This window comes from Erythrolamprus reginae, chromosome 3 (assembly GCF_031021105.1).
Source record: "Erythrolamprus reginae isolate rEryReg1 chromosome 3, rEryReg1.hap1, whole genome shotgun sequence".
In the NCBI taxonomy this organism is placed as follows: Eukaryota; Metazoa; Chordata; class Lepidosauria; order Squamata; family Dipsadidae; genus Erythrolamprus; species Erythrolamprus reginae.
Window position 1 is genome coordinate 124,578,637 of NC_091952.1, and position 22,763 is coordinate 124,601,399.

Consider the following 22,763-nt stretch of genomic DNA (forward strand, 5'->3'; position numbering starts at 1 on the left):
TTATCAAGAGAGTACATTCAGAGATGTGTAAGATCCATTAATTGGCACTGAACATTTTAAACAATAAGGTCATAGAAATGTTATATTAGTACATTAGTGCAACATCACTGTTGCATTAATTATTACAACTTCACTGCGAATAAAGTGATGTTGACATTGTTTACATTCTGTTGCAATGAATAGTGTCTGAATAAGAAAATACACTCCACTGAGAATAAGATTCACTAATATAAAAAAAAACACCATGCCAGATCTAAAATCCTATAAAAATGAATGGTAAAAGCCATCTTAATATTTTCATAAAACTTGATGTGTCTTTCTCAGAAATATTAACTGACTTATTTTTTCCCTCTAGTGATATGGTTTATTGTGGTGTTTACGATAATGCCTTAGACAATGATAATTATAATGTGTCTAAAGGATTCAATTACCATCAAGGACCTGTAAGTGTTATACTTTAGCAGTCATAATCAATTGATTTTATATTTTCAGTTTTCATATTAAACACTGTATCCTTAATTCTGGTTTGTTTGTTTTTAGGAATGGCTTTGGCCAATTGGCTATTTCCTTCGTGCCAAGCTATACTTCTCCAAGTTAATTGGTCCAGAGGTCTATGAAAAGACTGTGTTTTTGATTAAGAATGTTCTCTCTCGACATTATGTTCATCTTGAAAGGTATCTTTTATTTATACAATGTAAAATATTACTGTTGAACATCCTTTTGATATTTACATTTTGATACCAAAATAGCTCTGGCTGCCTGAATATGTATTATACATAAATAAAAAAGAGTGAAGACAAAAGTTCTGCTGACCTTTAAGATATAGCTTATATACATAATAAAATACCTTGAATGATTAAAAAAAATAGTCTATTTCTTTCCTGTGAAAAGGAACTGATATATTTCTTTCAGTGAGAAATAATCAGAAGACGTCATAAGAAGGGCCCTGCTGATTCGGGCCAAAGCCCATTGAGTCCAGCATTCTGTGTCACACAGTGGCCCACCAATTGTACATGGAGATCTTGAGCAGAAGATCCCCATCCCTCCCTTTCCCTTGACCCCCAACAAATGGGACTCAAGGGAATCCTGCTGCCTGCCTCAACCAACATAGAGGCGGTACTTGGACATCCAAAATATGTCACTGTTTAATTTTGTATTTTTTTATATCACAATTCAAAATAAATTTGAGAGAACCATTAGTAGTAACCTGAATTTGTAATCAAGAAACTATGTATATTATATCTATGCATGCCAGTGCTCAGGAATGGGAAATGGAAAACAAATGGCACCAACAAGCAGCAGAGATCACACTTCCTACATGTTGTACATACCTGTTTGTTTGTTTGTTTGTTTGTTTGTTTGTTTGTTTGTTTGTTTGCCGTCCCTCTCCAAGTGCATGGAACCTATGAAATGTTTTAAAATTAAACAAAAATGTTTTTGAATATTTTAAAATTAAGTGTATGTAGGATTTTATTGCTATTTTATTACGCAAATACAGTGATCCCCCGTTTATTGCGTCCCCAACCATTGCGAACAGGGTACTTCGCTATTTTTCAACCCGGAAGTCAAAAATACCATCTACGCATGCGTGCCGGGCACGCATGCGTAGATGGCAGCGGCTTCCCTGGGTCTTCCCCCTCTTGCTGGCGTCAGCGAGGAGTTTCCCCACCGCCCACGCAAACTCCTCGCTGCCGCCCGCCCTTCGCCCGCCCACGCCGTTCATTCTCGCCGCTTTTGAGCTAAATCCGGGAGCGAATTCGCTCCCGGATTTAGCTCAAAACCGCCGATAGCAAGCGGCAAGGAACAGCTTGTGTCGGCGCTTTCGAGCTGTCAGCTCGAAAGCGCCGAGACAAGCCGTTCCTTGTCACTTGGTATCGCCGGTTTTGAGCTCAAAACCGCCGGTTTTCAGCTCAAAACCGCCGATAGCAAGCGACAAGGAACGCCTTGTCTCGGCGCTTTCGAGCTGTCAGCTCGAAAGCGCCGAGACAAGCCGTTCCTTGCCGCTTGGTATCGCCGGTTTTGAGCTCAAAACCGCCGGTTTTCAGCTCAAAACCGCCGATAGCAAGCGGCAAGGAACGCCTTGTCTCGGCGCTTTCGAGCTGTCAGCTCGAAAGCGCCGAGACAAGCCGTTCCTTGCCGCTTGGTATCGCCGGTTTTGAGCTCAAAACCGCCGGTTTTCAGCTCAAAACCGCCGATAGCAAGCGGCAAGGAACGCCTTGTCTCGGCGCTTTCGAGCTGTCAGCTCGAAAGCGCCGAGACAAGCCGTTCCTTGCCGCTTGGTATCGCCGGTTTTGAGCTCAAAACCGCCGGTTTTCAGCTCAAAACCGCCGATAGCAAGCGGCAAGGAACGCCTTGTCTCGGCGCTTTCGAGCTGTCAGCTCGAAAGCGCCGAGACAAGCCGTTCCTTGCCGCTTGGTATCGCCGGTTTTGAGCTCAAAACCGCCGGTTTTCAGCTCAAAACCGCCGATAGCAAGCGGCAAGGAACGGCTTGTCTCGGCGCTTTCGAGCTGACAGCTCGAAAGCGCCGAGACAAGGCGTTCCTTGCCGCTTGCTATCGGCGGTTTTGAGCTGAGTCCGGAAGCGAATTCGCTTCCGGACTCAGCTCAAAACCGGCGATACCAAGCGCCCCCCGGACCCCCAACCCGGGTTTGGGGGGCTGCTAGGAAGCCCTCCATGCCGGCGGCAAACAGCCGCCCCGCCCCCAATCTTCGGCTCCTCGCTAGCGCTGTGGGAGTAAAAACACCATCTGCACATGCGCAGACGGTGTTTTTACTTCCGCATCGCTACTTCGCGAAAACCCGCTCGTTGCGGGGGCTCCTGGAACGGAACCCTCGCAACGAGCGGGGGATCACTGTACATAGATATAGATATTTTAGTTCAGTGCTAACTGAACTTGAATCATTCAAAAGGAAGACCTGAATTCAATTTTAGACTTTAATTCAGTTTTTTGCACTGCAAATAGTACCAAGTCTGATACTTAGTTTGCTTTCAAATGCAAAAACATGTCAGGTATTGAGGAATAGGCTGATATAATTTATATCAATAAATTATGTCTAATTAGAAGTTAAGGAATCAGTAAAGTAAACTTTCTTCTTGCAATCACACATTTATCTATCTATCCATCCATCCATCCATCCATCCATCCATCCATCCATCTATCTATCTATCTATCTATCTATCTATCTATTTATTTTTAACCATGGTTTGCTCGTTGGGCCATTTTTCGCACTCTGACGCTTCAAGAAGTTTCCCTGATGCCTCCAGAGGGCAAAATGGTCTTCACTAAGGCCAAAAATCAGCTTGCCAGCTCGTGCAGGCAGGCTGGAGCTGACATAGGGCAACACCTTGCATGCCCTCTGATATGGCTCCACGTGCCACCGATTGACTATCATTACTTTATTCCATTTACAGCTGAAATGTCACAATGAATATCCCACAGAATTCCAGATAGGTGGATGGATGCTCTGTAAAATTTGTGCACACAGAGCCATTCCATTTCCCCCACTGTATTATGGGATTTTCCATTTTGTCTTATAAATAGAAATTAATAAATATAAGCAACTAATTAGAAATATGGTGCAAAAAGTAAATTAATTTGTCTAATGTATATCCATTCTGACATTATCTTGTATTCATTTAAGATATGTTATTTCAATTTTATATATATATATATATATATATATATATATATATATATATATATATATATATATATATATATATATAAATAAATGCAATTATTCAGATGGTAATATATTAACTTGGTTTTTCTGCAGGTCTCCTTGGAAAGGGCTTCCAGAATTGACTAATGAAAACGGTCAATATTGTCCCTTCAGCTGTGAAACTCAGGCTTGGTCAATTGCTGTGGTCCTTGAGGTTCTCTATGATTTGTAACAGTAGTTGTATATCTTACAAAATTGCTAGCTTTTGTCTGGAACGCAAATAACAATACCTGTCTTATTGTTAAAAAGACCCTACTGAAAGAAGTTGTTAATGCCTATTGTTCCTTGGCAATTGTAAGACTGTGTGAGTGTTCCTCATTTGAGAATCGCAACGTAATTTTTAAAATCAGCGAGCGTATCTTAAAATTAATATGCTCGATATGTATATGAAGTATAAAAACATAGAAAATTAGACTTACTCATGTTTCAAACGCCACGTATCTTATATTTCCACATGTTCTATTTCGGAAATCGATTAGAAGGATAGCCCCGATTGAAGGCACTTCTGTATAGGTTCTCGACATACGACCAATTACTTAGTTCCAATTAACTTACTTGGGGGGGGGGGGGACTGATAACCCAGATTCAAAGTTCTGACAGTGAGTCCTGCTACAGCTATGTGACTGCACTTCAGGCCCTAGGCAAGTGAGCTGCATTTATGGCCGTTGGCAGTCTCCCGCAATCACGTGACCAGGTTTTTCTATGATTTTGCCCAAAGTTGGCATTTACTTCCACTTTCAGCAAAACTATACCCATAGCTTCTTTAACAACTACAGTACTGCAAAAAATGACGTAAAAGTAATCTTTTCATTATTTTGCAATTATCACGAGTTATGACCATGATGAGCGGTGTCCATTACAATTTTAATTTGAGTACTACCTGAATTTTATATTTAAGAGCTTTAGAAACATAGTACATCCGACCAGTGGTCCCATGTTCTGTTCCCCAGTAGCTAATGCTATCCACTAAGCAGGACATGAATATAAGAATTCTCTCCCATTCAGTGTTACTTGGGAAGGGATCAGTAGTGGGTTTCACTTACCTTTGCCACCAGTTTGGGAATGATTACGTCCGGGCAGGTAGGCAGAGCCTCCTGCTGCCGCCGCTACCTGTTCGCCCAAACCTGTGCAAACCTGTAGCAACCCATCACAGGGAGGGATCCAGAGAAACCCATTACTTCCGTCACTGAAAATGCTGGTTAGAATGGCTAGTCACTGTTAACAGCCTTACTCCTGGATGAATTAGTCAAAGCCCTTCTAAAAGAAGCTTGCCAAAACTATACCTTGTGTGATCAAATTCCCAACGCTGTTTGAATAACTTTATTTACTGTAATGTCCCATCATTTAGGTAACCCTAGATTCAAGTATTTTGAGAGTAAGAGAGAAGAATCTCTCCCACTCTAGCCATTAAAATGTTAATATGACTTTAACCTTTGCCCCCTCCCCTTCTTACCTTCTTGTAAAACTTTAGACACCTTTCTCTCTATTTCTTTTTACAATATAGGGCATAATTAATTTGGAACTAGACTTTGTTTTCTGTGGCTTATATGCTCCATATGGGAGTCCTTGCAGTGCTCATTCAGAATCACTGAAAATCTCAAAGCATACCCAGTGGAGAAGGGTACTTTAATTTAACATACAATGAATGCCTATAAAAACACTCTTTGCTTTGAAGCATGTAAGTGTTTGTCCATGCTGTACAATAAAATACCACGCATACTCAGGTTATAATGTAGGAGTAAAAAAGTCTCGTGTACTAGGTTTGCATTTTAGCAACTTTTGAAAGTTGTAATTACTGTATTTAGAATTAATTTATTGTATATATATATAAAACTGAAATGAATCAGGATTGAGGGGGGGAATAAATTGCCTGTAAAATGAAGAACTTTCTGCAAAAGTCTTGAAAGCAACAACTTTAGGTTTTTTTAAAAATGACTTTTAAATAGTGTTCAGGTTGCTTATTACTTGCACAGTAAATTGCTATATCATGGCTGTTCACAACTATGGATCTCCTTCAGTGTGGGCCTACTATAATTATGTGAAAGGAGAACCTAGTGAATTGAGCTCATCTGCATAAAAGGCTTGCCACTCTGAAAATATTTCAAGAAGCTATTTACAGGCCTATCAACTTTGCATTAGCCCTTAGTGGAACTTATAGGAAGGCAATTGCTTTTAAGCAGAAGTTTGGAAGAGATTCCAGCCCTCAATTTAAGTCAATTTCTTCTAAGTACTTTAAATTAAGGCTTAGTGAAATCATTTGGAACTCAATAGCCAGAGCTCGTGATGGTGAACCTATGGCACCCAGAGCCATATATGAGAGCACAAGAGGTGTTGCCTTCTTGTCAGTTCCAGTGCACATTTGCGTGCTGGCATATTTTCAGCCTTCCGGAGGGCAGAGGGAGACCATTTTCCCCCTCCACAGGTTTCAGGAAAGTCTCCTGAAGCCTGGGGAGGGTGAAAAATGGTCCAACAAGCCTACCAGAAATTTATTTCCAAGCTTATTGTAGGCCAGTTGAGCCCGTTTTTGCCATTCACAGGCTCTGGAGGCTTCCCTGAAGCTTGGGGAGGGCAGAAAATGGCCCAACGGGCCTACCAGACGTCCGGAGGCTTCAGTGAGGCCTGTACACATGGACCGGGGGGGGGCAGCCCATGGGCATTGCATTATGTGTGTGGGCACGCATGCATCTTGCGCAGGTGTGCCTTTTTGGCACCCGAGAAAAAAGAGGTTTGCCATCACTGGCCAGAGCTCATCTGTGCCATAATTTCAGTGCAATTACTCAGCAAAGGCCAGATTAGGCTGTGAGGTGATTTTCTGTTGTAGGAGGGAACAGCATGTTTTAGCTTAGTGGGATGACAGTGGCAAAAATCATTGCTTTGACGATATAACATAATTTAATAATAGTCCATTTCAGCACTGTTGCTACTGTGTTTATTAGTAGGGCTACCATATCTAGGCTTCAAAAATCCATCTAGCCACAACAGAAAGACACAAAAAAGTGACTCTCTGCTGTCATCCCACAGCCATCAATGTTTTAGCTTTGCTATGATTTTCCTTAAAATTATAGCTGGAGTTTTCTCTTAAGGGCATGTTGTGGTAAAACAAACCAATAAACAGGTTAGAGATCCTACTGAGCTGCTGTCTATATTGCCTTTTAAAACTTATGTTTGCATTGGTTATTTCATACTATGAATAATTTAAGAATACTTAATGGTTGACACTTGCACTACTTCATTTAATAAACATCACTCTCAGTGAATCTCATCTAACAACTGGAAAGTTTTCCATTAATAAAAGATTAAATCTATTATATATCAATTTTTGACATTCCTATCCATTTTCAGACACAAAACACGAATGTCTAATGTCTATTTGGTTAGGGTTTTAAAAAGTTCTATTAGGAAAATAGTTACAATCATATTTATTTCTAAAAATATATTTGAGGAAATATAAATAAGAATTGAAAAACTGTCAGTTTTAGCAGTCTAATTTTCTCTTTGGAGATATATGCATATTATTAAAAACAAATCCAGGTGATTCTGAACTCATTGAGCTGGAGGCAAACAGCATCAGCTCTACTGATTTCAGAGTTGGCATGTATCTATGCCAGTGTTTCCCAACCTTTTTTGAGCCGTGGCACATTATTCACATTTACAAAATCCTGGGGAACATTGAGCCGGGGGGGGGGGGGGGGTAAAAAAAGTTTGGACAAAAAAAATCTCTCTTCCTCCATTTCACTCTATTTCTCTCTCTCCCCCTCTTTCTCTCTCTTCCTTCCTCTTTCTTTCCCTCTCTCTCTCCATCCCTCTTTGTTTCTCCCTTCCTTCCTCTCTTTTTGCTCTCTCCCCCCCCTCTCTCTCCCTCTTGCTATCTCTTTCTCTCTCTTGCTATCTCTCTCTTTCTTTCTCTCTTTCTCGTACACCACACCGCAGCAGCGGCATTGGGCAGTAGCCGTGGGGCAGCGGCAGGGTGGTCAGCTGTGAGGCGGAGCTCCGGAACGGAGGCACCAACGGCAGCAGCTGGACGTGTTGCTAGATGCCATACATGCTGGCGTTGCGTTGGGCATGGGCGTGGGGCTGGAGCCTCCGTCCCGGCCCGGCCAGCAGGCAAGTGCCAACCACGTAATGCCAACATGTACGGCGTACAGCAACATGTCCAGCCGCCACCGTCGGTGCCTCTGTCCTGGAGTTCTGGCCTGCAGCCAACCACCCTGCTGCCGCCCAGCAACTACTGCTCGGTGCTGCTGCTGCCGCCGCCCTCCCATTACCACCGCCCTCCTACCAGGCCCCAAAGCTCACCTGCTGCCGCCACCAGGGAAGCTCCAGCCGGGCGGGGGCGCTGCAGCTGCCGGAAAACTTGGAAGGCGCAAAGAAGGAAGCTCAGCTTCCGGTCTCACAACTTTTTGCTCTTCGCACTCTCGGCAAAAAGTTGCGAGATCAGAAACTGAGCTTCCTTCTTCACGGCACACCTGACCATGTCTCGTGGCACACTGGTTGGGAAACACTGATCTATGCTACATGCTACCTATCTGGCAATCAGGTATGATTCCATTTGAGACAACTGTTTTCATAATAATATTTAGATGTTAATGGAAAAGCCAACTGGGCAACAGTCTTTAGGTTAGTTCTATCTATCACATTGCCTATCAGTGCTCAGTATTAGCAGTTATTAGATTTGAGCCTTATATGTTTGAAGAAAATCTAATTAGGTTCAAAGGTAAAGATTTCTGGATTTCTCTAGTATCAGACTGGTGGAGCCTAGCTGAAAATGGATGTGGAAATTCTGGGACTTGAAATACACAGGTCTTAAAATTGCCAAAATTGAACACCCCTGTTCGAGAACTATCAAAACAATCATAACAAAGTAGTCCAACGTTGAGTTTTCTTTCCTGACTTTGGAAACACTGTTTCTTCCAGTGGCAAATTTACTTTGTATTGTCTGTCCAGATAATTTGGACTTTCACTGAGAAAACTTCAAAACTGTGTGTGTACTATACAATATGTCTAACTTCAGAGAAATCAGGAGAGCCTCATCAGTTCAAATGAGTATGGAGATCAAATGAGTATGAAAGATAAAGCTCTCTACAAGAATCTGAACTACTAGTGGTAGATAAGAGTATTCAAGATGGGCTGGACTTAGATCTCTTGTGGATACAAAGGGACTTGTCAGGGGTGGGTTTACCTTTCGCTACCAGTGCGCATCGTGATGTTTTGTATGCACGCATACCCTTGCGCGATTTTACTTCCACACATAGTCAGAGAGCCGAAATTACAGTGGGAAGCCACCCCTGGGACTTATGACTGATGATGTGTTTGACCCCTACCTCAGGCTCAACCTGGTCATCTCCTATGCAATATTTTTCATAGCTTGGCATTTTAGAGGTACTTGAGGTTAGAGGAATGACTTGTTACAAGTTCTTCCATTTGGATAAAATTATGAATGGCACAGTCCAGTCTGGATACAGTATACATTGCTCGAGTTATTTTGGTACAATAATGTTTTTAAAAATGTTTAAATCTATATCAACTGTGTGTCTGCATTCAAATGGTAAAATTAGGCAACTATTTCAAGAATAACAGCAGTGTTTGTAAAAAAAAAAAATATTGTACTTGCAACAATAATAAAATTGTATTTCACTGTTCCTTCATTATAGCCTAAACCTAATTAGAAAGAAAAAGAAATGTTTCAGATTAAAATTTCCATTCTAGCACTTAAGCAATATACATATAACTAAAATTTTGTTGGCAAAATAATTGGCAGAGTTATGTTGTACACTACTGTGTTTCATGAAACTTTTGTTGGCAGATCAAACAAACCGTTGTACAATTTTCCCCCCCAGTCTATTCCATGCTGCAAATCCTAGCCATCAGCATTTTGTTCTCTTTCAACCAGGGAGCAAAGCCATCTGGATAGCACATCTGTACATCTTGTTTGCTGCTTCTCAGTTCAAACTAATTTGTAACATTCACTTCATTAGTGCTTATCAGCCCTGAAAACAATGCAGAAGGGAATAATAGAATGGTGCTTGTTTCATAGGAATTGTAATTGTTGCACATGAGTCCTGTGTTTCTGTCCGCTAAAGGTACATTTGTTACATTGACTACTATATGTGAGTGGCATTCAATAAAAATTTAACAATGGTATATTGCTTGTCATGTATTCATTTCTCCATAACTGCCGTGCTCCCTGTTATTGATCCCAGTAGTGAAAGGAACATAACTTGGCTTAATTCTACTCATGCCAATATTAAGAAGGCCACTTTTGGATTTTACCAATAAAAGTTCCTGATAATTTAAGGATCCTAAGGTTCAAGTGTTGGGAAAGTCATTAACAGGTGGCACGCGGAGCCATATCTGCTGGCACGCAAGCCATTTCCCTAGCTCAGCTCCAATATGTGTGCCAGCCAGCTGATTTTTGGCTTGCACAGAGGCTCTAGGAGGGCATTTTTGGCTTCCAGAGAGCCTCCGGGGAGGGTGTTTTAACCTTCCCCCATCTCCAGGGAAGCCTTTGGAGCCTGGGGAGGGCGAAACACGAGTCTACTGGGCCCACCAAAAGTTGGGAAACAGGCTGTTTCCGGACTCCTAAGGACCTCCGGAGGGTGGGTTTTCACCCTACTGAGGTATTGAATTATGGGTGTGGGCATTCGCACATGCACGATAGCACATGTGCACGCTCTTTTGGCACCCAAGGGAAAAAAAGTTCGCCATCATTCTATATACTCGACAATGCAACAGTGTATAAAGATAGTGTTCTTTATAAAAATCTTATTTTTTTTAATATACAGGCAAAATGTTACAATCTTTTTCTTTTGGAGTTGTTCAAGGGCAAGAAATTTTAATTTGGGTGATCATTGTATGATTCTAGAAAATGCAGCAGTAACTATCCTTGGGAATAAAGCTACATACACTAGTAAGACTTAATCTTTGATTGGACTGCTTTGCTTTGTTTTTATAACAGGGTTGTATTGTTTTAGTATTTAATATTTGACTTCTTTTTATTATTGTATTGTATTTTTATATTGCTGTAAGCCGTCCTGAGTCCCATTGGGATTGGGCAGCATAGAAGTCTAATCAAATCAATCAGATAGATAGGTAGGTGAGTAGATGGATGGATGGATGGATGGATGGATGGATGGATGGAAGGACGGACGGACGGACAGACACAGATAATCTTAGTTAAATGAGCAAAGTTTAAATAATTTTGAATAATTTTCAAACATCTGATCTTAAATTTGCTGATTGTTGCAGAATAGAAAAAGCTGTGCACATTCAAGAGTTGATGTTTTAACACTTATTATGTTACTGAATTTTAAAATACTGTATAAACATTGTAGCATTGCTAGTGGTTTCAAACGGGCTGGAGAATTATGGGAACCACCTCCAAATGGCCAATGGAAGGACACAAAAATATCAGCAGGTGCCTTACATTCATCTTCACCAAATTTACTTTTTGTGAATGGTTTAAAAGAAAATAACTAGTTTGGTGATACTTGAAGTATGAAAATCACGGCCACGCCTAGTTTAGCAAAGGAGGAAGTATTGATACATCACGTGATACTGCCGTGACATGAGTTTACACCCTAATGTAAGTGATGGAAACGCTTAAAAAAAGGAGAGAGAAATTTTCCCAGAGGGGAAATATAACAGAAGGGCATGTCAGCAAGAAAATACCCATCAGCACTTCCAGAACAAGCAGCAAAACTTCCTTTGTGTTATTTACTCAAGTGTTTCTCAACCTCAGCAAACTTGAGATGCGTAGACTTCAACTCCTAGGTGCTAGGGAATCCTGGGAGTTGAATACCACATATCTTAAAGGTTGCTGAGGTTGAGATATGTGATTTACTCTAGAACAGCTTTTCACAGTTAATAGAAGCATGCCATGGAAAGTAGCTGCACATTACTACCTAGTAGAAATTTGAATTTAATTCATAGCATTCTTTGAAAATGCTTTTCCCAATATCTTTTTAATGAGCTAGAAGGAATAAAGGAGCATGCAAGCTTTTCATACATCCAAATTGGAACACAGCATTGAAAGTAAGTTAACCTCAGGGATACTCTAAATGCTTTGCTAACTTCAATTACAGACGTATGCAGTGAAAAGTACATTTTGTTTACCTTCATTTTTGTTTGGTATTTTACTGCTTGAAACAATTCTGGTCTAGGGAGGCAGCATCTACAGGCCTTTCCAAATTTTTAAACCATTTGAGGATGAAGAAAAAGCAATTAGGATGAACAGCAAGCATTCATTTTTAATGTAATTTGTATTAAAAATTTAAACAAGATAAAAACTAATGCAGGTAGTCCTCTACTTCCAACTGTAGTTGAGCCCAGTGTTCCCTCTAATTTTTTGGGGGGGTGGGCGGAAAAGTATAGTGTCTCAGCGGCAGTCCCTTCAGGACTGGGCGGCACGGAAATAATAAATAAATAAATAAATATAAACAAACAAACAAATAAAAAACCCACCCTGTTTTGCCTCAGAGAATTTCAAAATAAAATACTGTACTGTGTGTCTATAACAGTGAGCTCATAATAGGGCAACTCTATCAATATCAAAATGCCACTTAAATAGTTGAGCTAGTTTCAAACTAGATTTTGATTTTCTTTCTCTCTTCCTTACTCCCATTCTTTTTCTTTCTCTTTTCCTTCCTCTCTTTTTTCTATCTTTCTCTCTCTTCCTCTCTTCCTCTCTCTCTCCTTCCCTCTCACTCTTTCCCTCTCGGCTTCTGGGCAGGTTTGGAAAACTCTGAGTTGATGATGATTTTTAAGTGAGCGATTGCTCACTGCTCAGCTTAGAGGGAACTATGGTTGAGCCCAAAATGTCATTGCTTAAGCGAGACAATTGTTGAGCGGGTTTTGCCCCATTTATGATCTTTCTTTCCATAGTTGAGAATCTCTGCACTTGTTAATAACACGCAGTGGTTAAAATGAAGACATACATACACACAGTCATTCCTAATTCCAGGCCTGCTGGAAAAGCCAGGTCTTAACAGCTTTCTGGAAGACCGATTGGCTGGAGGTAGTGTGGATCTTTGGAGACAGTTGATTCCAAAGGGCCAGAGCTGTCACAGAGAAGGCTCTTCCCTGAAGCCCTGCCAGCTGACATTGTTTGGCGGACGGGACCCGGAGAAGGCCGATCCTGTGAGTCCTTACTGGTTGCAGCAAGGTATGAGTCAATGCCTACCAGAAGTCCACAAGCAAGAGGTGAGTGCAATCACTATGCTTTAATATTTGTACTAATAAATCAACAGGGATATGCTAGCGGCTTGAAAACTGACCCAACGTGAGCAGGGGTGAAAATGCTCTCAGTTCGTTTGTGCCTATCAGTTATCTAAGAGCCGGTCGTGAAGGGAGTGCAAGGCTCCACTCACCTGCCCGGACACCGCTATTTGGGTTCTTTTACCTTCTGCGCATGCACAGGAAGCTTTGTGCATGCACAGAGGGTAAAAGAACCTAAATGGCGGCTTCCGGGCAGGTGCGCGGAGCCTCACACTCCCTTCATGACCGGCTTTCCGATGACTGACAGGCACGAGCGAACCGGGAGTATTTCACCCCTGAATGTAAAGCAGAAAGGCAGAAGTGTTTGCTGGGCAAATAAATTAAAAATATTTTTCACTAGGATCTATAAAACAGGATGGATTCCTTGGTATAAAGCTGTATGATGTAATGCTGTTTTCAAAGTAATATAGATATAAAAGTCTCAGAGCAAAGCCAAACATGATAAATGTAGTTTTTGAGTGCCATAAGAAGAAAATGTACTCATTTATCATTCTTTTCCAAGGTTCTAGACAGAGATGAAAGACTGAGACTGACATGCTCACATACCATACTTTAGCTTCCTACATATACTGTTACATCTAAAAAGTACAATATGTGTTATTCTTCCTTTCTTGCTAATGCTGCACAGTGCCATCATAAGTAAAGTTCGGGGAAGAGTCAGGCCAGTCATGAGTACAATGCTGGCAACTTACTACATGGTCTACAATAGAAGGCCTTTCTACTAGTGATGGTTCTGTGACTTAGAAATTCCACTGCTTTGAATTCGGAGACCGTTCCTGAGAATCATAATTTTCTCAGCAGAGAATTCATGACGTACCAACATTAATACAAATCAAAGGCCGGAAAGTGCTTTCTAAGTGCAAGAAGAGTAGTATGGAAGTCATAAAACCACAACACATCCCCAATCCATAGTCTATCTGTGGTGGATGGCACATTCATTCTATTTCTAGGAACTGCATTCTCCAACTATAGCACATACAATTATTTTCATTTTCTTTAAAGCATTTGGGACACTTTTTAAAATTTTATTAGCTCAGATTCTGCACTGAAATTATTTCATTCTTGGACTTCTGTGCACAAACATCTATGAGCAATACTGAACTTCTGATTCTTTGGGATTGATTTATCCATAACATAATTATCTTCCTTATCTCTCTTTGACTATTCCAACAAGTTGTTTATTATCATTATTGTTGTTGTTGTTGTTGTTATTATTTCAACAATACAACACAGCAAACAAGATCACTATGCTGGATTTCATATTTCATCACCAGTCAGGCACTTCCCCAGTACCTAGGACTGTGTGATGTAGCAGCAAATTATGTGTGCCAATCCCAGTAAAGTGGCTTTTTGCAATTGACAGATGGAGATTTTGTCAATTTCGCTGGTTTTCAAATGTCCACTGAGATCCTTTGGCACTGCATCCAGTGTGCCAAGGACCACTGGGATCACTTTCACTGGCTTATGCCAGAATCGTTGCAGCTCGATTATTATTATTGTTGTTGTTGTTGTTGTTATTGTTGTTGTTTTATGTTTTGTTTTGTTTTGTTTATTATTAGATTTTTATCCCACTTTTGTTACTTTATAAATAACTCAAGACAGAAAACATAATAGTCCTCTTTCCTCCTCCTATTTTTCCCCACAACAAACCTGTGAAACGGAGAGAAAGAGTGACTGACCCAGGCAAGTCACCTGGTTGGCTTTCATACCTAAGGTGATACTAGAATTCACAATCTCCTGACTTCTAGACCAGCACCTTAACAACTAGACCAAACTGCAAAGAAAAGCCAGATCCAAGACTGATTAATCCACAATACACTGTGACCTCCTTTTGCAAATTCCTATTCTTGCTATCTGAGCAACATAGGAACTTGTGAAAGCAGACAATTGTTTGCAATGAAGAAAGAAAAAAGGGAGCAGAAGGCCCAGAACACAAAAGATGGGGATGATATTGGAAAGGTAATGTTAGAGAGTGAAAAGGCAATCTTTAACAGTGAACCTTATGCAAATTCATGAATATTGTTCATTGATAAAATGTTATTACTAGCAGATCATTTAGTAACTCCAGAGGTGGGTTTCAGCAGGTTCTGACCAGTTCTGGAGAACTGGTAGTAGATATTTTGAGTAGTTTGGAGAATAGTAAATGCCATCTCTGACTGGCCCCACCCTCATCTATTCTCAGTCCCGGCTGATCAGGAGGAAATGGGGATTTTGCAGTAACCTTCTCCTGCCACGCCTACCAAGCCACACCCACCAAGCCACACCCACCAAGAAATGCAACACCCACTAAGTTACGTCCAGAGAACCAGTAGTAAAAAAAAAAAATCGAGTCCCACCACTGAGTAACTCCCTTTAATTTTTCAATGCTAGGACTTGTGTTTGTGCCCTCTTTTATGAATCAAGATAAGTTTGTTCCTTTGAACAAATTTTAAGGGGATGGGTGGATCAAAAGACGGTAGATAGATGGGGAGAATTACATACTCTGCCTAGAGCCCAGGGACTGAATTGGCTATAAAGAGAAATGAAAGGCAGTAGGATAATGAAGAGACAGTTTATTAATTACTGGTGAATCCAACAGAGGCATTTCATGTCAGTGCCTTGATATCATGTGAATGACGTACCATAAATAATGTCATTCAAATTAGCTTGTCTTATTTCTCTCAGGATTAACTTTTCGTCTGGCTGATGTTGTTAAATGGTATCTCTTTGCCCAAACAATTATTTAGTAAAATGCTAAAAGCCACAGAGACACTAGCAAATTGAGAGCCTGTGGATTCATTCCAAAAGCTTTTATGACCCATTAATGCATCTTTCTTCTCTGTATTGATTCTCCCCTTCTAAATAGTTATTTAGCTTTGTAAAAGAAAATGGATCTATGATTATTTCCCCTGCCTGTTCTCTCTGATATACCTACTCTAGCTCCCGTTGGTTGTCTTGGGAGTGGATTTTCTGTGAATTAACATGCTGAAGGCATTCCAGTCTCAGATTTTTCTCTTTGACACTACAGTCTCCCTTCCCAGATTTCGATTGACGTCTTTATTTCTCCCACAGTTTTTTGTTATTTGTGGTTATTTTCTGTGGATGCCGCAAAGTCCCTGTGGGGAATAGGGTCTTCAGAGGGACTTAGGGCAACCCAGACATGTGGGGTCACTCACGAAACCGAATCCTAGAAAGAAAACCTGGGCACATTTCTCTCCGGGTGAAATGACACAGTATAGAGCTGTGCATGCCCTTTTATTGGGGGGAATATGCAAATTGGGTAAGGTTATATGTATATGTCAAGTGGTATACAAATATTCAATAACAGAACTCTAAGATATGACACAACCTCCGAGCCTTTCCTATCTACATATGGCGCGTAACTAGCTTCTACTAAACAAATGTCTCTTATGGCCAATTTCCTGGGACCTTTGTTATGAATATGGTTATCTTCCTGTATACCACAAAGCAAGGTCTTTTATTGCTGCTTTCGTCCGGTATGCCCCAGGAAATGTAAACATGCATCCCTTTATCACAGTTCTCATCCTGCTGGCACATGCTTGTTATTCGAGGAGAGCTGCCTTGAACTGCTTTATGGCCAGTCACTTCCAAGCAGATTTCACCAGAAATGCAGACTCACTTTGTGACCTACGTGCAATCCTGTTCCTGGCTAATGGAATAAAAGTGTATAAGACAGTTATGTTAGAAGTCCAGATGTTGAATCCTATCCTAACATGATATGGCAGCCACAATTTTCATTATAAATTTCAAGGTATAACCATAATGCAAAACGACAGAAGGCAAACATACATTTAACATGCTTTCCATCTTGCAGTAGGGTATTATTTAAATCAGATTCTGGATTCTTTGACATAATGCAGATATTGTGTAGTTTGCACAAGAAGTGGGTTTTAGTTCCTCCTGGTTTGCACCGGTTCTATAGTGTCAGAGTCACGTTTCGAAGCTTACTGGTCAGATGCACAAAAAATACCAGGAACTGGAGATTTTGAAGAAGGAAGACACTGCAGCGTGAATTATTTTGAAGAAGTTTTACTCTTCTTTGTATCAAAACTGTTCTGCCAGGCTCTCTGGTAGGAGCCTCCCGAAAATTCAAGGGTACAAATTTCAGACACACACACGTTTGAAAATTCAAAACAATGTTCTTTATCACAAAATTCAAAATAAACTAAGCACTCTTTTTGTATTGCAAAGAGCACTCGTCCCAAAACAACCGGGTAGTCTGTACAATTTCCCTTAAGCAGTCATTAAGTACTGTACTTAGCTAGCAGCTGTGAAGAAAACTTCACACCCCTCCTTCTTCCAACGAAGTCACACACACACACACACACACACACACGTTGTTCTGCTTTAGTTTCAAAGGCGTGAAAAAATCAACAAAGTCCAGAAAACAGCAACACACGATTCCTGAGGAACTGCGATCAGATACTCTTTCACAACGGCCAAATCCACACGCTGCTATTTATAGCAGCAGCCCTAATTACTGGAGCCCCACCCAACCACAGGTGGCCTCATTTTCTCTTGTAATAATCCTTTAGTTGTTGTCTCCTATGCATCACTCTACGCATGTGTGGAAAGATGATACAGATGATTGATCTCCTCCTGGGCTGTCTGCCAAACTCCCCTCTTCCCTGTCACTCATGCTGCCTTGGTCAGAGGAGGCTTCATCGGCAGATTCCATCGGGAGCAAAACAGGCCTGTGGCATGTGGATGTCTCCCCCACATCCACCTGCACATTCCTTGGGGCAGGAGCTGGGCCAGAGCTAACCACAACACAAAACTATATTGTATATTTTCTGTGTACAGAACACAATACTACAGTATCTTACTATACAACAACACCACTTACTACAGACTATGAACCACTCACTACTAACCATAGCTAACCACACCTATGCAAAGGTGCATTACTGTTTATACAATTCTAAACCAATCAGGTAGTAGCTTATTTATTGTGACTCAGCAGTCTTTTCAATTTGCATAATTACAGCCTTTCAACTGTAAATGTAATGTTAATTCAGGACAGTACTAATCCTGACATATAGAACTGGTAGCAAACTCCTGGTAATGTTACAGAGCTGTTTCTATCGGTGTCAGTCCATGGACACTGCCGTTTTTTGGGGGGGATTTAATTTTTTTAAAATGCTGATTTTTCTTTCTTCTGCGCATACGCAGAAGCCAACTTTCCAGAATTGTGCGGGTGCAGGTATGCTTGTCAGTGCGAGATTTTGCTTCTGCGCATGAGCAGCAGGTGAAACCACGTGCACAAATGCTTGCACGAGTGGGATTTTGGTGATTTTCGCCAATATTTTTGCTTCCACGCATGAGCAGAAGCCAAAAATCAGCAAAAATCACTGAAATTTTGATTGCGCAAGTGTTTTTGTGTGTGATTTCACTTGCTGCACATGCGCAGAAGTGAAATCTCATGCAGGGGTGCAGGGACACGCATTGGGGGTATGCAGCTGTGCACGCATCCCCAAAATTGGTACTGGAATACAGGACCTTACAGTTCCGGTAGTAGGCCATCACTAGTATGGCCATTTGAGTCTGCTTTGATTGCTGCGGACAGATATGGTAGTTGGTTGCAGCCTCTAACTGAAGGTCTCTCTTCATAACACCACTCCATCCTGCCAGGGCAGATCAAGGGCATGACTCCAGCACAATTTTGTCACCCCCACTATGCATCAACACTTGTGGGTGATAGTGGTGGTAATATAATGCTCTAAGTTAATTAGCTTTTAATTTTATGTAGTGTCTCTCTAGCAAATGTCTAAAACAGAAATGACTATTCATCAAGCTAATGAAATATGCTCCAGGCTATTAATATAATCTGCTTGATGACACTCAGTAACTGAGGCTATAGAAGGTAGTTTTAACTTGGTTTGTGAAATGCTGCATTTCTTTAACTTTCAGAACTGTCATTCATTTACCCATTACACATTGAAATGTCATACTTTGGCCACCCACATCTGTAAACAAGTGGCAAAAAAACTTCAGTCCATGATCCTCCAATATAATTACAATGTTTGATCTTATTGCTGACCTCATTTTTATCCTTCATTTGCACAGAATCATTAATTCAACCTATTTTTATTACTCTGTTTGAAGCCTTCCTGCATTCAAAGTTAATCACTGTGACTTTGAAAACTACTTTGTTGAAACATTCACATTTAAAATTTAAATTCAACAGAAAACACTGGATGCTGGGGGGAAAAGGAAAAAGAAAAGGATCGGATGTATTTGAAATTGCAGAGATGTTTATGAGGTTATCTCCGTCAAAACAAATTACCAGATGCTTTTGAGACAAGCTGTTTACTGAAAAAAGAGATGTAAAATTAAATGCATCACAACTGGTTATTTTCAGAGCATAATTATAACCATATTGCTCCATAGAATATCTCAATCCTTACTGAAACCAACCTCCAGCTGTGTTAGGCTCCAATCCTAAAATTTCCAACCATGGCACACAAAAAGGCAGAGGGGTACCCCTTGTCAGGGATAGAAAAGTCGGCCTGTTTTCAGTCCAGATCCGTAATTCCTAAATATACCAAGCCTCTTTGGAGAATATTAGATACTGTCTTGTTCTTTCCCAAGCAGCGTTGAAAGAGAAGGTTTGGGATTCTGAAGATCCAAGGTTTCTGCCAGGCACCAAAAAATCAAGACTATATGCAGTGGTAGGCTTCTACGGCTACGGTCAGGTACGCAGTACCAGTAGCAAAATTTTGATATTTTTTTGGTTTGTTTTTTTCCCTTCTGGGCTCTGGGTATGCTTTTCCTATCACAGTAAATGAGGTTGAATGTGTATAATTTTAGAAGAGCTGTGCTTGTGTGTGAGTATACATACCCTTTATATAGTAGATAATCAGGGGTGGGCTACTGCCCGGATGGGGGGAACGCAGTGGGGTAGCGAAAATGGAGCTCCATCCCAGAACACCCAATTTGCACTGAAAGATGTTGAAAGAAAATGCATAAGCCCTGCCCACAGTGTGGTAGTAAAATTTTTAGTAGCCCTTCGCTGACTATATGCTAAATTGAAGTTTAAAAGATTTATTACTCAATTCAATTCCATTTATTAGACTTGTATGCCGCCTCTCTCTGGGAACCCAAGAGAGGACCCAAGCCTATAGACAAGAATCTAGTCAACTAATGGTCAGCAATAATAAGAGTCAATGGAATTCAGGAGCGGGGGCTGGACTTGTTTGTGGACATATAATGATTCTAGGCCCATGATGGCGAACCTATGGCACATGTGCCACAAGTGGCACACGGAGCCATATCTGCCGGCACATGAGCCGTTGCCCTAACTCAGCTCCGGTGTGCACCAGCCAGCTGATTTTTGGATTGCACAGAGACTTTGGGAGGGCTTGGGGGGAGCAAAAAATGGGCCCACTGAGCCTACCGGAAGTCAGGAAACATACCATACCTCCAGGGGGTGTGGAAGGTCGTTTTCACCTCCCCAGGCTCCAGGGAAGCCTCTGGATCCTGAGGAGGGCAAAAAATGGGCTTACTGGATGTTCTGCCGGGCTCTCTGGTAGGAGCCTCCCGAAAATTCAAGGGTACAAATTTCAGACACACACACGTTTGAAAATTCAAAACAATGGTCTTTATCCCAAAAGTCAAAATAAACTAAGCACTCTTTTTGTATTGCAAAGAGCACAACAACCGGGTAGTCTGTACAATTAACCTTAAGCAGTCATTAAGTACTTAGCTAGCAGCTGTGAAGAAACTTCACACCCCTCCTTCTTCCAATGAAGTGAGACACACACACACAAACACACACACACGTTGCTCTGGTTTGTTTTCAAAGATGTGAAAAATCAACAAGCAAAGTCCAGAAGCCAGCAATCCAGGATTCCTGATGAACTGCGATCAGATACACTTTCACAACGGCCAAACCCACATGCTGCTATTTATAGCAGCAGCCCTAATTACTGAAGCCCCACCCAACCACAGGTGGCCTCATTTTTTCTTGTAAGAATCCTTTAGTTGTTGTCTTCTATGCATCACTCTACGCATGCATGGATGTGTCATTAATTCTTGTTCAGAATCCAAAGATGATACAGATGATTGCTCTCCTCCTGGGCTGTCTGCCAAACTCCCCTCTTCCCTGTCACTCATGCTTCCTTGGTCAGAGGAGGCTTCATTGGCAGATTCCATCGGGAGCAAAACAGGCCTGCGGCATGTGGATGTCTCCCCCACATCCACCTGCACATTCCTTGGGGCAGGAGCTGGGCCAGAGCTAACCACAACACTGGACCCACAGGAAGTCAGGGAGCTGGAGGGGATTGTGTGTGCATGCACAGGAGATGGGGCAGCATACATGCGTGGGGGTGGGGGGCATTGAATTAGGGGTGTGGGCACACATATGTGCTGGATGCCACACACACACACATGCACTTTCAGCACCTGAAGAAAAAAAGGTTCGCCATCACTCTTCTAGGCTGAGTCCTCGCTTGACACCATCCCCAGTCTCTGACTGCTCTTTGCCTGTAGTTTCACTTGATTTCGTATCTTTGTTTTCCTCCTTATAATCGCCAGATTGTTGGTGGGGAAAGGATGGGAGATTCTGGTGGCAGCCACCGCTCCTGATCGCAAACAAAGAGCCACAAAATAATAATAATAATAATAATAATAATAATAATAATAATAATAATAATAATAATAATAATTTATTAGATTTGTATGCCGCCCCTCTCTGAAGACTCGGGGCGGCTCACAACAACGATAAAAACAATATTATACTGACACAAATCTAATATTTAAAAAACCCTAAAAACCCTATCATAATTAAAAACCAAACAGCACATACATACCAAACATAAATTATAATAAGCCTGGGGGAAAGGTGTCTCAAATCCCCCATGCCTGGCGGAATAGGTGGGTCTTAAGTAGTTTACGGAAGACAAGGAGGGTGGGAGCAGTTCTAATCTCCGGGGGGAGTTGATTCCAGAGGGCCGGGGCCGCCACAGAGAAGGCTCTTCGCCTGGGGCCCGCCAGACGACATTGTTTAGTCGACGGGACCCGGAGAAGGCCAACTCTGTGGGACCTTATCGGCCGCTGGGATTCGTGCGGTAGCAGGCGGTTCCGGAGGTACTCTGGTCCAATGCCATGTAGGGCTTTAAAGGTCATGACCAACACTTTGAATTGTGACCAGAAACTGATTGGCAGCCAATGCAGTGTTGTAGATACATGGGCGAATCTGGGAAGCCCCACGATGGCTCTCGCGGCCGAATACCACAAGATTACATTAAAAACTTTCCTTGATGGAAAAACTTTGTCCACCGAACATACTTGTGGCAGTGCACAGAAACACTGCTACCTCCCACTGAAGGAAGCGCTAGTTTGCTTTTCTGCATCCTGAAGACTTGCCAATTTCCTATCTGTTTTCACTGAGATTATCATATGAATTGTCATAGCATTTTTTAAAATATAAATATCCTGTTTTGGACAGATACCAAGGTATTGTTATCATTCGGATCCATCCGTAGTTTCTTTTAGTTATTTTAGGAGCAAGTTATTTGAAATGAAGAAACATGAACTTGTTGGAGATTGCATCCTCTTCTTGAACCAGTGAACTGTCTTGACCATTATGACAAACAAGGAGAAATTGATCAGGGGAATGTCCTGGTATCACTATCTCACCTAGCCTATCACCAGTTTAATGAGCTCACACAAAACAGGCCACCCCCACCCCTCCTTTGTGCTTTAAGCAGCTGTTTGGTTGAGTCTTTCCAACTCTGTATATTTCTTCCTAAATCAAACGTTTACTTC

General features: G+C 41.5%; 1 protein-coding gene across 1 annotated transcript in view; it reads left to right on the forward strand.

Moving 5' to 3' along the window:
* The window catches only part of AGL (amylo-alpha-1,6-glucosidase and 4-alpha-glucanotransferase), a 67,548-nt gene extending 60,562 nt beyond the window's left edge, over positions 1-6,986 (forward strand). The window contains exons 32-34 of the mRNA XM_070746544.1: positions 356-443; positions 541-674; positions 3,777-6,986. Coding sequence (XP_070602645.1) covers positions 356-443; positions 541-674; positions 3,777-3,894 — 340 coding nt within the window. The 3' untranslated portion in view covers positions 3,895-6,986. The remainder of the gene's footprint in view (positions 1-355; positions 444-540; positions 675-3,776) is intronic.
* The last annotated feature ends 15,777 nt before the right edge of the window (positions 6,987-22,763 follow it).